Source organism: Rhineura floridana, chromosome 14 (genome assembly GCF_030035675.1).
Source record: "Rhineura floridana isolate rRhiFlo1 chromosome 14, rRhiFlo1.hap2, whole genome shotgun sequence".
NCBI lineage: Eukaryota > Metazoa > Chordata > Lepidosauria > Squamata > Rhineuridae > Rhineura > Rhineura floridana.
Window position 1 is genome coordinate 21,812,358 of NC_084493.1, and position 12,707 is coordinate 21,825,064.

The 12,707-nt window shown below is 41.2% G+C and overlaps 1 protein-coding gene across 2 annotated transcripts in view; it reads left to right on the plus strand.

Moving 5' to 3' along the window:
* ARIH1 (ariadne RBR E3 ubiquitin protein ligase 1) overlaps window positions 1-12,707 on the plus strand; it is a 61,730-nt gene that overhangs the window by 35,961 nt on the left and 13,062 nt on the right. For both annotated transcript variants that reach the window (XM_061595991.1, XM_061595993.1), the window contains exons 4-6: window positions 3,680-3,772; window positions 4,863-4,918; window positions 11,867-11,933. In XM_061595991.1, coding sequence (XP_061451975.1) covers window positions 3,680-3,772; window positions 4,863-4,918; window positions 11,867-11,933 — 216 coding nt within the window. The remainder of the gene's footprint in view (window positions 1-3,679; window positions 3,773-4,862; window positions 4,919-11,866; window positions 11,934-12,707) is intronic.

Below are 12,707 nucleotides of genomic sequence, written 5' to 3' on the forward strand. Positions count from 1 at the left end.
GACACTAGTGAATAATGTTTGGCTTTGATGATTCCATTCAAGAATCCTAAAAACAGAATCAAAAGGTCTAACTTTTGACCAATACTCTATATTAAGGTTTAAATCTTTGGGATGAATATAATCCTTTGACAGTGTTCTTCAAACTTTCTGTCGTCTTCAAACCTGATTTACATTGGCTTGTCTGTCATGGCTCAGTCTCCCCCCAGTATAGCAGTGAATTTGTAGGGCACATACTCAATTCACATTGGACACCCGCAAACCTTTTTGAGGCTCACTATTACTCCACTTGTACTCCCTGTGACTTTGGATGCGACCAGCACTTCCTGCCTGTTTCGGACTGAGTCCATTCTTTCCAAATATTTCCGGTTTTGGAACAAGTGTATGGCTTCTGCCCATGTTTTAAAATATTTTTCTCAATACAATATGTGAATATGTCCACCAGTTTAAAAATCTTACAAAATTCGGATATACAACCAACTGATTAAAATCGTGGCTTCCCTTAATGGTTTGTTTGGAGAGAAACACTTGATCACTGATCTGCACATCACACTAAGCCAAGGATCATGGTTTGTTGCTCCTGTCTCCAGGCATGGCAGAGTGAAATGGGAGTGATTGAATAGTGTGTACTAGCCACTGCAGTGCGTGAAAACGTATTCTGCAGGGAACCCGCTAATACCTTTAACTTCAGAATGTTCCGTTTCATTTTCTTTCCTTTCAAATGTTAAGATACTTGCTGTCTCATTTTTAGGTAATAAGTAATCCCTATAATCAAAGTGTAAGTACCTCCAACCATTGATCAACTCCACGTTTACCAACCAGAATTGTGCATTTTTTAAAAAAGCATGGTATGCAAGATTTGACTTGGATTCTCCTAAAGGAGATAAGATTGACATCATCCCCTGCTAATGTCGATTCTGCTTTCACAAGGCTGTGCATTTTAATTCAGCGTCTCTGAGCATATTTACCAAAGTAATTTCAATATTTATTTCCTTTTTAAATTTCTTCCTCTATATTTGCTGAGCTATTGTTTGGAGGGACCTGTATCATATTTTGTTTTGTTTTAATCTGTGTTGGTGTATGGTACATTATGCTATTGTATTGTTCTTCCACATACTCTTTCCCTAGCATGAGTTTCTTGTAACAGTTTGTTTAATTTATCTGGACTGTCATTTAATTTTTTAAAAACTATTTAACCTGCTGTTTCTATGGTCCAAGAAGAATTGAGCACCATTAATTTTGGTGGGTGAAAAATGTACTTGGGTCCTGCTAATCTCAATGAGAAAGTGTAAAATACCACATTTTTCTTAATCTTGAAGAATAAGAAAATGTGAGAGGGGCAATGTGGGGACTTTACCAATGTAAATACCAAAATGCATATCTTTTGAAGTAGAGGAAGATTTATAATTAGTGGTTCTGTTTTCCCTCTTGTTAAAGAAGTCCTGATTGCATTTCCCACTCGTCTGTCTCCATGTACTTCATAGGGTCTTGCAACCAGGCCTCTGCTGCACAGAGACCTCTGAGTAATACTATGTATACGGGAGACTTCAGTAGAGCTCCGCATAGGGTGATGCAGCTTTATAAATATTGTTCTGCGCTCAACTCACTCCTTGCAGAAGAGCAAAGATAGATGGAAGGATGCTGGAGTCTCGTTAGAGACTCGTAAAGAGGCAGAATCGATGCCTCCCATGGATAATTGGTGTGAAGTAGGCTGAAAATACTGATTGTGTTTGTGTGCCTACCTGGTGTGTGTGTAGGAGAGGGAGAGTGCTGTACATCTAGCGTTTGTTGTATGTGTATGAAAATGGAAAGAGGGACATAAAGGTACATTCATTTTTTTGGTGGGATGTGTATGTGTTTTTCCCCTTGCCCCTTTGCAGTGTGCCCTACCCAATGGGTTAAGCAAGTTGTAATACAGCCCTCAAGTAAAATAGGTTCCCCTCTCCTGGTAGATTACATTTATTGCACCTAGGGACTGCCTTCTCACAAACGCAGAAAGTTTACTGAAGATTATTAATGAGATATGCTACTATTTCTGTACACAAGCCTGCAAATCTTTCAGCCTTCAACCCTTTGGGGTTCCTGCATCTAGAAAATTGGGCTGTATTGTCCCCATGTTGTTCAGAGAACATAAAGTGTATGCATGTGTGAGAGGGGGGCTGAAGTGTGGAAAACATTTGGAACATGGGAACAGCAGAGGGCGCAGTGGAACAGGACAAACAGTGATTATATCCGACAGGGATTAACTATCACCTGTAGACCAGGCCTGTGTGTATTGGCCATGTCTCCCTTATTGTGTATCCTCTCCTACACTGAGAGGAAAGTACACAAAGGGTACATGCTCTGCATGATCAGGCCCTCTGACTGTGTGGGCTGCCTATATGTGTACGGTTGTACATGCATAGGCACACCTTTGCAAACATTTTGGGGGGGAGGGTTAGGCCGGTAGGGCATGCAATGGGGGGAGGACAATAGTTAGTCGCCCTCCACAAAGACTATGCATGGAGGTTAATCTGTGAAGGTTTCAGTCAAATGGGAGGTTTTGTGAAGCAGGGTGACAGAAAATAAGGAACTGTTCTGAGTAACAGTGCACTGAATGATTAACTAAAGAAGCAAACACATGATGCCAGTGCCATGCTGCTACTGTTTCTCCATGTTACAGATCTCATTGTCACAACTTTCTTCTTCTACCTTCATCATTGATGCATGATATAGAAACCGCCCTCCATATCTCTTGGAACTCTCTCGAGGCCATGCCCTCTCACCAGCCCTTCTTCACATCCTCTTTGAGGGTTTTTGCTTGACTGCAATGTGTCCTTGAACTCTGATGGTGCCTCCTGCTTCCCTGGATAGAGGACAGAAAGGGGTGTGTGCTTGTGCATAGAAAACAGCCTAGTGTACAAATGTGAAGTTTGCATGCGCTGCAGTCACTCCTTGGCCCCACCAGGGACCCTGGAAAGTTTCCTAGAAGGGAATGTTAGGCCTTTGGACTAAAAAGTGTTTTTCTACCCTGATGCAGATGGTGCTTTGTCCAAAGAACTCCATAGTGCATCAAACACCATTTTGGTGTTTGAGAATCTGATCATATATGCTGGCTCCTCCAAGCGGTGATTTTTTTTTTTACTTTATGAAAATGAGGAGGGTGTGTGTCTACGTTTTAGGTTAAATGGAATGAGTGCTGTGAGGTCAAGAAGCCTTTTAAGTCAGGAACCTATCCCAGTCCACATCTCTGTGTTGGAATTGGTTTTAATTTGTTTTTAAAGACTTTAAAAAAGATGTTTTGTTTTTATTATGTTTTTAAAAATGTTTTGTTTTCAATGTTTTATAGATTTTTTGATGTTGTCATTCGTTTGCCACTTCTGGGAGGCTGGGATATAAATTGTAATAATAATAATAATAAAATGAAAGAAGCTGTAAAGGAAATGATATAGCACTTGTGAGAGAGATCAGCCTTCCCCAACCTGGCGTCCTCCAAATTATTTTGGACTACCAACTCCCATCAGCCTGGGTCATGTTGGGAGTTGTAGTCTGAAATAATCTGCAGGACATCAGATTGGAGAAGGCTGCTTTAAAAGGAAGAAGGTGACATTTTGGAAGATTCCTTCTGTACTCGTGAAAGGTTGCATAGCTAAATGTTGCAGCAGTGGGATAAGAGGGCACATAACGTTATTTCTCTTTGCAGTACTTCACTGGCTTGGAGTGTGGACATAAATTTTGTATGCAGTGCTGGAGTGAATATTTAACTACCAAAATAATGGAGGAAGGCATGGGACAGGTAAAACTTTTTTCCATTCTGTGTTTATATCAGTGAAATGATTGATTGATCATGGGTCCCCAACTTGGCACGCCATTTCAAGTGTCCCATCTGTGTCTAGGAAGTGTAATGAACCCTAGGGTTTGGCCCAAGCTGGAAGTGGGATTGCCCTGCAAGTGTGCAGCACAACTGCAGGGACAATTCCCTTCCTGTTCCCCTCCCTAGCCCCGAGAGTGAGAGGGAAGCCTGACAACTGTGGTCCTTCAGAAGCACAGTGGTGGAGGGGTGAGAGCTTGTTGGCTCGCCTTAATTCTTTTTAAGGCATAAAGTGCATCAGAAGCATCCTGGAGCCAAAGTAATCCCTGGCTCTGGCTGTGAGCTGAACTGGATCTTGGTTTCAACCTGTGCTTCCGTGCAATGCAAATTCAAGAGTGATCCTTTGCCTCCCCAGCTCCAAGCTTGGAGTAGGGGATTGTCCTTAACTTCATGCTGCAGTTTGAAAGTTCAGTGCAAAGTCAGGGACAAGACACTCTGCACTCCCCAAAATGTCCTCAGGAAAAATCAGTCTTTGCAACTATAAACTTCTGCTTGGCCATCAATGCTTGTAAAATGTGTGGACTTTAGGTTAAGGTTTTGTGTTGGGAACTTTTTTTTTTTTAAGAAACACCGTCTGGGAGGTTAATTTTGTGTTACAGCTACTGAGTGTTTAGTGGGGAGCAGTTAAACTTTCAGCTCAAGTTCTTGGCTGGCCAAACTGTTTCATTTATTATTACATTCATATCCCACTTTTCCTCCAAGGAGCTCAAGGTAGCATACATGGTTCTCCCTGTTCCTGTTTTATGCTCAGAACAATCTTGTGAGGTAGGTTAGGCTGAGAGACAGTGACTGGCCCACGGTCACCCAGTGAGCTTCCTGGCTGAGTGGGGATTTGAACCCTGGTCTCCCAGGTCATAGACCAGCACCCTAACTATTACACCACATTGGCTTTGTTGTAACTGTCTTGAGTTTTAGAAGTGTTGCTGATTGTACACAGCTCTTAGGGATTCTTTGTCATCCAAACTACATTAAAGGTTTCTTCTGACTTCTGTTTCTTTCCCCCCCACCCCACCAGACAATTTCATGCCCTGCTCACGGCTGTGATATCTTGGTTGATGACAATACAGTTATGTAAGTATTGTAGTTGATACGTGGCTTCAGTAATATCTCCCTTCCTGCATTAAGCCCCAAAACAGATCTGTTGAGTGTTGGCTGGCTTAACATTGTGTTGTATCTAAAGGTAATGAGTCAGTCTTGCTTGAAGGTCTGAGGGTGCTCCTGTCCAGGGGTGTCTGAGGAACAAAGAGACCTCTCCATAATAGCAGCTAAACAATGCTCCTGCTTTGCCATCACCTTTACCTCTTTGCTTGCAATATATGCTTTTAAAGGAAAACTAGCAGGAATTTAGGTCATGTGGTGACACACTAAATCTTTAAGGCAGCATATTTATATGAACAATACCTGATATTCAGAGGAAGTACATCTAATTGGTATTGCAAGGGCTTAAAGGAGTGACACCTTTTAATGAGCCTTACCCGTGTGTTCCACTGAGTCGTTCTATTGTTGTTGTTGCTTTCATTTGCTCTGCGTTATTGGGTGGCTTGCAAACTGATTTGCCCCACTTTTTAGTCAAAAAGGGCACAATGCATCAGACATCTTCCTTCTCCTCCATACTTTAATGGCCCTTTAAAGTCTGGGTGGGAAATGCTGCAGAGCATTCTCTTTGCCACCATAAACTGTGTTCCTCTGATGAGAAGTGATGATAGGAGAAGGGTAGAGGATGCTATGACAAGAAGAAAGGCTGCAGTCTTGGAAGGTACAAAGTCAAACTTTTCCATCAGCTGTTTTCACACACTCAAAGCAAGAGACCTCTGAAGTGTAATTAGGTCATCTAATAAATTTGAGTTCATGATCTCACAGCCTTGCATTGTGTGTGTTCATCAACTACCTTGTGTAATCCTTTCCAGGAATAAAATCCTGAGTTTGGCTTTTATCTACTATTCGTGCCTTGTACATTCCTGTTCGTTTTTGAAATGAGTGTTGTGGCCAACAGCTTTTTCTACTGCTTACATTTTATATAGATGCTGAAAGCGGGTGTAACTGTGGTGATGTCACCATGCGCAGCCCATGTAAAAGATTCAGCTGATCACTGATGTTCAGTTGATTTTATAGAGTACAAAATAATCTTGAGTAAAACACGTCCTTTTTTAGTGCTTCTTCCCTCAAAAATCATAAAAACAAAAATGCACAAGTTGATTGCCCTGCCTCTTTCACCAAGTATACTAATTGCAGCTCATATTTTATGAAAACTATTCAGAGAAGAATACAGTGAATATGAATATACCAATTAGGCCATTGTGCAGCTTGTTGATGCTTTTTTGTGCTCTGTTTGGCCTCCTGGTAGTTTTAAATTTTGTATTCTGATAATCGTCCAAGAAGCTCAGAGGTTCCCAGGTGGTCTCCATGTAGCTACTTGTCAGATCTAGATATGTTTTTAGTGCACAGAGAATTACTCCTCCAAAGCATTCTGTGGACCATTCGTTAGTAGTTCCTTAGTTTTTTATTTATTTAAAAGCATTTCTAAACCACTTCCATTTTTTAAAAATTCTAAGCGGTATACAAAAATACAACATAAAAACAATTAAACAGTGCCATAAAAACAAAAATTCAGTGAATCACAGGGTCCAAACTTATGGGTTAGGCCGCAGTGGTTCTTAACTTTTTCCACTGCCAGCACCCCTTGGATTTCCAAAATATGCTCTCACATCCCCTGAAAAAATACCGTTCATTTTTATTTATTTTATGTTAATGTGTGTTTTAGCCTAACTTAGCTAAGATAAATGACAGTTTTCCAAAATCTTTGGTTGGGCCTCGCACCCTTAGAAAAAGTGTCTCGTTACCAAAATTCCCCTGCAGTGTGGTTGCTGGAAGGGTATTTATATTTGTGTGTGTCTATGCACTTTTCCCTCTAGGTTATGCCCAGTTCATGTGAGGCTGCGGCGGTGGCGGCTGCTGCTGCTGCTACTACGACTACTCCTGTTTACATTTCTATTCCACTGTTTCTCCTAGAAGGAGCCCAGAGCAGCAGACATAGGACAAAACACTCAAAACATCTTAAACAAAACATATTAAAAAGCAATTCCAAAGCAGACGCAGACTAGGATAAGAAGGTGGTCTTCAGTAGGTGTTAAAAAAGCTAAGAGTTGGTGCCTGTCTAACATTAAAGGGGAGGGAATTGCAAAGTGTTGGTGCCACAACACTAAAAGTCCGCTTCCTGTATTGTGTGGAACAAACCTCCTGATAAGATGGTGTCTGCTGGAGGCCCTCACCTGTAGTGCGCTGTAACTGACTGGGTATATAAGGGGGAAGACGATCTTTCAGGTATCCTGGTCCCAAGCTGTAATAATCCTTTGCATACCAAAACTAGCACTTTGAACTGGGCCCAGCAGCCCATGAAACCTCTGCAAAAAAAATAATAGTGCACCCTAGAACATGCCCCCCAATTCTGTTCAGTTAACCAGAATTTCTCAGCAGTTTCAACAAGAAAATAATTTCCTGAAGGTAGAAAACCTCAAAAGGGACAAATCTTTATTCAGTACCAAGCAGTAGAATATTCCTTTCCTGCCCTACCTTTTTAACAACTTTTCAAAACTTGTCATGTTGATTCTGTTACCAAGGGAGAGGCTGCAGATTCTGTAGTGCATGACAAGAGCAGGGCAGGTGGTAAATTGCAGGCCACTGGCCAATCTCTTTGAAGACCACATAGCATCTGCTGGGGTTGCGGTTCCTGCAAAACAAGTGAGAGTAGGTAGACCTTGGCCTTGACCCAGCAAGGTGGTACATACTTTTTTCAAAGAAAAGAGTGCATATTCAGGATCCCTCACAGATTAGTTCTGCCTTAATTCTTACAAGATTGGGTGTGCACTCTTGGCTTACATGTAGGGAAGTTCTGGTTGTGGTAAATAGTCCACATGAGACCAGAGTCAACACATCCATGTCGTATAACAATAAAGCGTCCACGTACTATCCATTTTCATTGGAGATGATATCTGCAGCCCATTTAATGTTGCAGAAGTAGTGCTTCAGAGGCATCTTTACAGATGTAACTACAAGGCTTCTCCCTCTTGTCACCTGACACGAGCCATTATATCAGGCTGCAGCAGAGGAGGGATGAGAGAGGATGGAGTGCCACTCCATTGGTGCAGCTGATGGACCAGCAACTTTTGGTGGCTCCTCTTCCTTGAACTGTTTCTACCCAAGCTTAGTCATTCAAAGAACTTATAACTAAGGAAGAACTTGTACCTGAGTTTGCTTATTTTTCTCCTCCTTCCCAATCCATTTTCCTTTTGTGCCTTTTTAGACTGTAAACCTTAGGGCATGGACAGTCTTGTTTGTAGTAATCTGTAATCTGCTCTCGGAGGTTATTCATTTTGGCAGAACAGAGGGATAAAAATTATTTAATTAATACAACCAAGTCACAAAATGCCATATTGGCCATTTCTGGTCTTAGGTTTTACAGGAAGGATTAGGTGTCAGATGGGCAAAAAATAATCACTGTGTCAGTAAGTAGTTTCCCCACCACCATTCTCTGTACCCACCAGATGATTTTTGTGTTCGGGACACTTGTCAGTGGGAGGAGTCTTAGCAACATCAGAAATGCAGAGAGATGCACCCATATTATCACCTACTCAATGTGATTTTAACTTCTGAACAGCTTTTTTGTCAATGGAGGAAAAATTCTGTTGTTGAAGGTGATATAAGTATTTAAATGCATCATAGTATGGTGTTGCATTCTCATTAGTGTGTTCTAACATACATTTTTTAAAAGCTGATTTCTTTCTCTGCACCATGAAAACCATCTTGTATTTTCTAGTATTGTTGAGCTACTCTGGCAGCTCCTTTTGGCTTTGCCTGTCACTCAATTGTTTCCATTCAAGCTGGTCATTATAAGAACTTTTTTAATTTTAGCAATTAGGGTCTGAGTTTACTGGTTTTCCTGTTCCCTCTCTGTACTTTCTTTCCTTTTGTGTTGTGTGTTTTAAATTGTAAACCTTTGGGAAGGGGTTGTCTTGGTCTTTTGTTGATCTTATAATAATCTGCTGTGGGTACCTTTGTGGCTGAATAATGGGATAAAGCTTTAAGTGAGACTGGCAAAAATATCCATTCTCTCTGACTGGTTAATCTCAGAAAGTGACATCAGAAGTTGCATGTTTTCCCTGTTGGTACCTATTCTGTGATCCTAAAATTATTTTTGTCTCTTGTTTTGTCACTAGTGACATCTGGGCAGCTAATCAGATCCAGTAAAAACATCATAAAACAGTAAACATAATCCCAAACGCAGCCATCCTTCTCCATCCCAAGCAGTGAAGAACATCAACAGAAAAAGTCCAAAACTGCAACAGCATTGTTATTGTACATAACATTCACTTGTACTCCCTTTCCAAAAGGCTTCTGAAATAAGTCAAGTTTTTACAACTTGCCAGAAGTGATGGAGCCAGTCAAGCTGCCTTTGGGGAGGATATTGATATCTGAGATGCCACACCTACAGGCCCTATCCTGTGTATCTATCCATTATACTTTGAATGGTGGAGGAACATGTAGTAGGGCCTTTCAAGCTGACCTCAGCATTTAGATAGGGACATGGAGAGGAGACAGGCCCTAACGTACCAGACACTTCAGTGCTTTAAAAGTTAAAACCATCACTTAAAAAAAATTGGGCTTGGAAACATTTGCTTAATATTCTATTGGTTGCCAAAGTTCCATTGTGTTCCCAGTACTTTAGAGCAGGGCCCCCCAAACTGTGGTCTGTAAGCTTTAATAAGATGGTCTGAGGCATGTCTGTAAAAATACAAATAAAAATCATAAAGCACCTAGCACAGTATATATCTGCTTCAACAGGCAGAAAAATAATTTAAGCGGTTTGCCGAGACCTTTGGCAATTTTCAAGTGGTCTTTAGGGGGGAAAAGTTTGGGGACTACACCTGTAGAGTGAGGTGCCATAAGCTGTTGATAATGCATAGCTCTGTTTCTCTTCCATCTGACCCAGGAGCAGCAGTTTCATCCCTGAATCAGTAGTGCTAATGGACTAGATGGCCAATGCACCGAAGCTGAATCTAGATAAGAATGAGCTTGTGATTACTGGACCTAAGGGAGGGTTTTTCCATGCTCTGAATAGGATGTCCATCTCCTTGACAGGGCAGACTGGGAGTGGTCCTTGCCCTGGCTTTAGTGCTGCAGTTTCAGGTGGCAGGTGTGGCCAGGAGCACTGCATACCATTATAGCTGATACACAAGCTGCAGTCAGCCAGGGAAGAAACATTTATTCTAGATTCTCTAGCAACCTCATAGATCAGTTACTATAAGGTGTTCTGTGTGAGGCACTTGTAAACTATGCAGAAGCTTCAGTTAGCACAAATTTCAGCTGCTTGCTGTTTTGGTGACTTGGCAGGAGGCAGCGAGCAACACAAAGTGTTCCAAAGTTTGCAGAGGCATCCTGTTGTCTTCTGGGCTGCGTTCAAGGTGCTAGTTGTCTATAAAGCAACTGCACAGCCTGGTCTCGGGAACTTATTCTTAAGTGCCTGTTCTCATATGAACCCCAGCCTACTTTTTAAAGATCTTTCCAGGAGACCCGAGACCACTTTCAATATCCATCTGTCAGTCAGATTTGTTGGAACCCAAGTGTAGCTTTTTATGGCAGGATCCCTGCTTCATAACGTCTTCCATATGAGGCTCATTTTAAGTCCCTCTCTATGCTTGGCTTACCCTTGTATCTGAAAGAGTGTGCATTAGGCTGACATCTAGGAATTAGCCCAAGACACACCAAAAAAAATACGTACATCTTTCAGGACTTCAGTTTGGTTTGTGGAGGGAAGAGATTCTGCAGCCAGAACTGCCATGTTGCGTGTCTATTTACTTACCCTTAAAAAATGACAGCAGCGATGTCGACCACATGCCACAAAATGCCCATCTGCAAAGCTGCTTAAGTAGCTCTCCACAGTAAACACTTTGCTTTTTTTGCCAGAGCAAACTGTGCAGAGAGCAAAATAAGAGCTCTGCTGGATCAGACCAAACATTCAGCTGGTCCAGCATCTTGTTTCTTACAGTGACCAACAGTTCAGAAACCCCACAAGGGGGATGTAAGTCGGTAGCCCTCTCCTGAAGTTGCTTCTAGCTGCTGGTATTTAGTGGCAAACTGCCTCTGAACTTGGAGTTTGCATATAGCCATTAATCAGAAGATTAAACATTCATTTTGGACAACCATCACAATTCTCATGAAGGAAGCATCCTTGCCACAGACTTCCACATTGGAATAGAAGGGTTTTTGTTTTGCCTGGAGTACTTGTTTCAGAGAAGAATTGTCTAAACTGTCGTAGCTGCAGAGCATATGTTAAAGCTTCACAGGCTGAGACTGGCACTGAATACGAAATTCAAAGTTTAATTTTTGTTGTGGCCCTTCAGTGATCACACTGTGCACTTCTTCTTATACTTGCACCATTGTCTTCAGTAATGCATGGAATCTATTCAAAATTGTTCTCATTGTGCAGTACATGGATATTTACAAAATTTCCCCAGAAATCTGCAGGTTTCTGGATTAACTTTCAGTGATGATCAGTTTTTGTATATTTATGTAACACTAGGTAGCTTTTCTGTTTTTCATTATGCTTATGACTTAGCAAGTACAATGCTGTGTGCCTATTCACTGATTTACATTGGGACGGAAATAAAGATTAAATGCTGCTGGTATTCTGGGCTTTCTGAAGGAAATGATGGCAAACATGCCAGTAATGCTGAGTAGAAGTAAACAAAGCATCTGGGGAACCGAGGAGTGAATAAAATGTGATTCCAAAAGTGTTTTTTGTTGTCGTATTTTAAAAATCGGCATTAATTTCTGCTTCTAAAGTTTATGTGTACGGCAAGTAAAAAGACATTATGCCTTCAAGTTGTGGGGGGAAATAATTATGCAATCTGCAACCAAAAAATGATTCTCCTGGCTTATGACTTCTGCTTATGTAGTGAACCAGTTCTTGACTGCCAAAAAAAATATTCTCAATCAATTGTTCTTTCTCCCTTCTCTTCATAGGCGCCTGATCACAGATTCAAAGGTTAAATTAAAGTACCAGCATTTAATAACTAATAGTTTTGTAGAGGTGAGTGTTCAAACTATGCTGAAGAGACTGGCTGTGATGTGAGGGCTTTGTCTTGATTTTCTTATCTTGCACAGCAGACATTTGCATGGAGGTTTCATTATAGTTGCGGGCAGTGGTCAAATTTTGTGCAATTGTTGGTAGAGTGTTGCTTCCCCCCCTTCCCTGCCCCAATGGACAGTGTTGATTTTGAAGAGGCTCAGGCTGATAGTGCTCAGCTTTTGTTGCTGCAGTTGTAGTAGTAATAGGTGAATAATTGTTTTACCTAGAGTGTTTCTTCAAATAGGAAAATATTTTAAGCTGGTACATTTCTTTATGGCACAATATTCTGCAGCAGAAATTTGAATCCCAGTGCCCAGTATAATGGCTATAGACAGCTGTTCAGGAGATTAGAGAAGGTAATCATTTTTAAAAGTACATTATTTTGCAGCAGTTATTTTAACCATAGAGAAGAATGAGGTATAAGCTTTTTGTGTCTTCATAAGAACCTAGAGTGGTTACTTGCAAACTAAATCCAGTGTAACTCTAGGGTGATACTTAACCACATCTGTTACAAAGGTAGAACCTGTAAACCTTCCAAGAAATGCATAAGCAGCCATGGTGGCCGTCTTTTCTATAATAAAATATTTATGAATTCCGTTTGGGAAAAGCCAGTGAAGCTTAATCTGAAGTGGTCTGAAGAATCGCAGTAGGCTACATGTAGCCTTGAATGCAATCTCTGCAAATGCGTGTGGCCTGGTGTCAGATTTAATGGATGTGATGCTAAGCCACAAAATT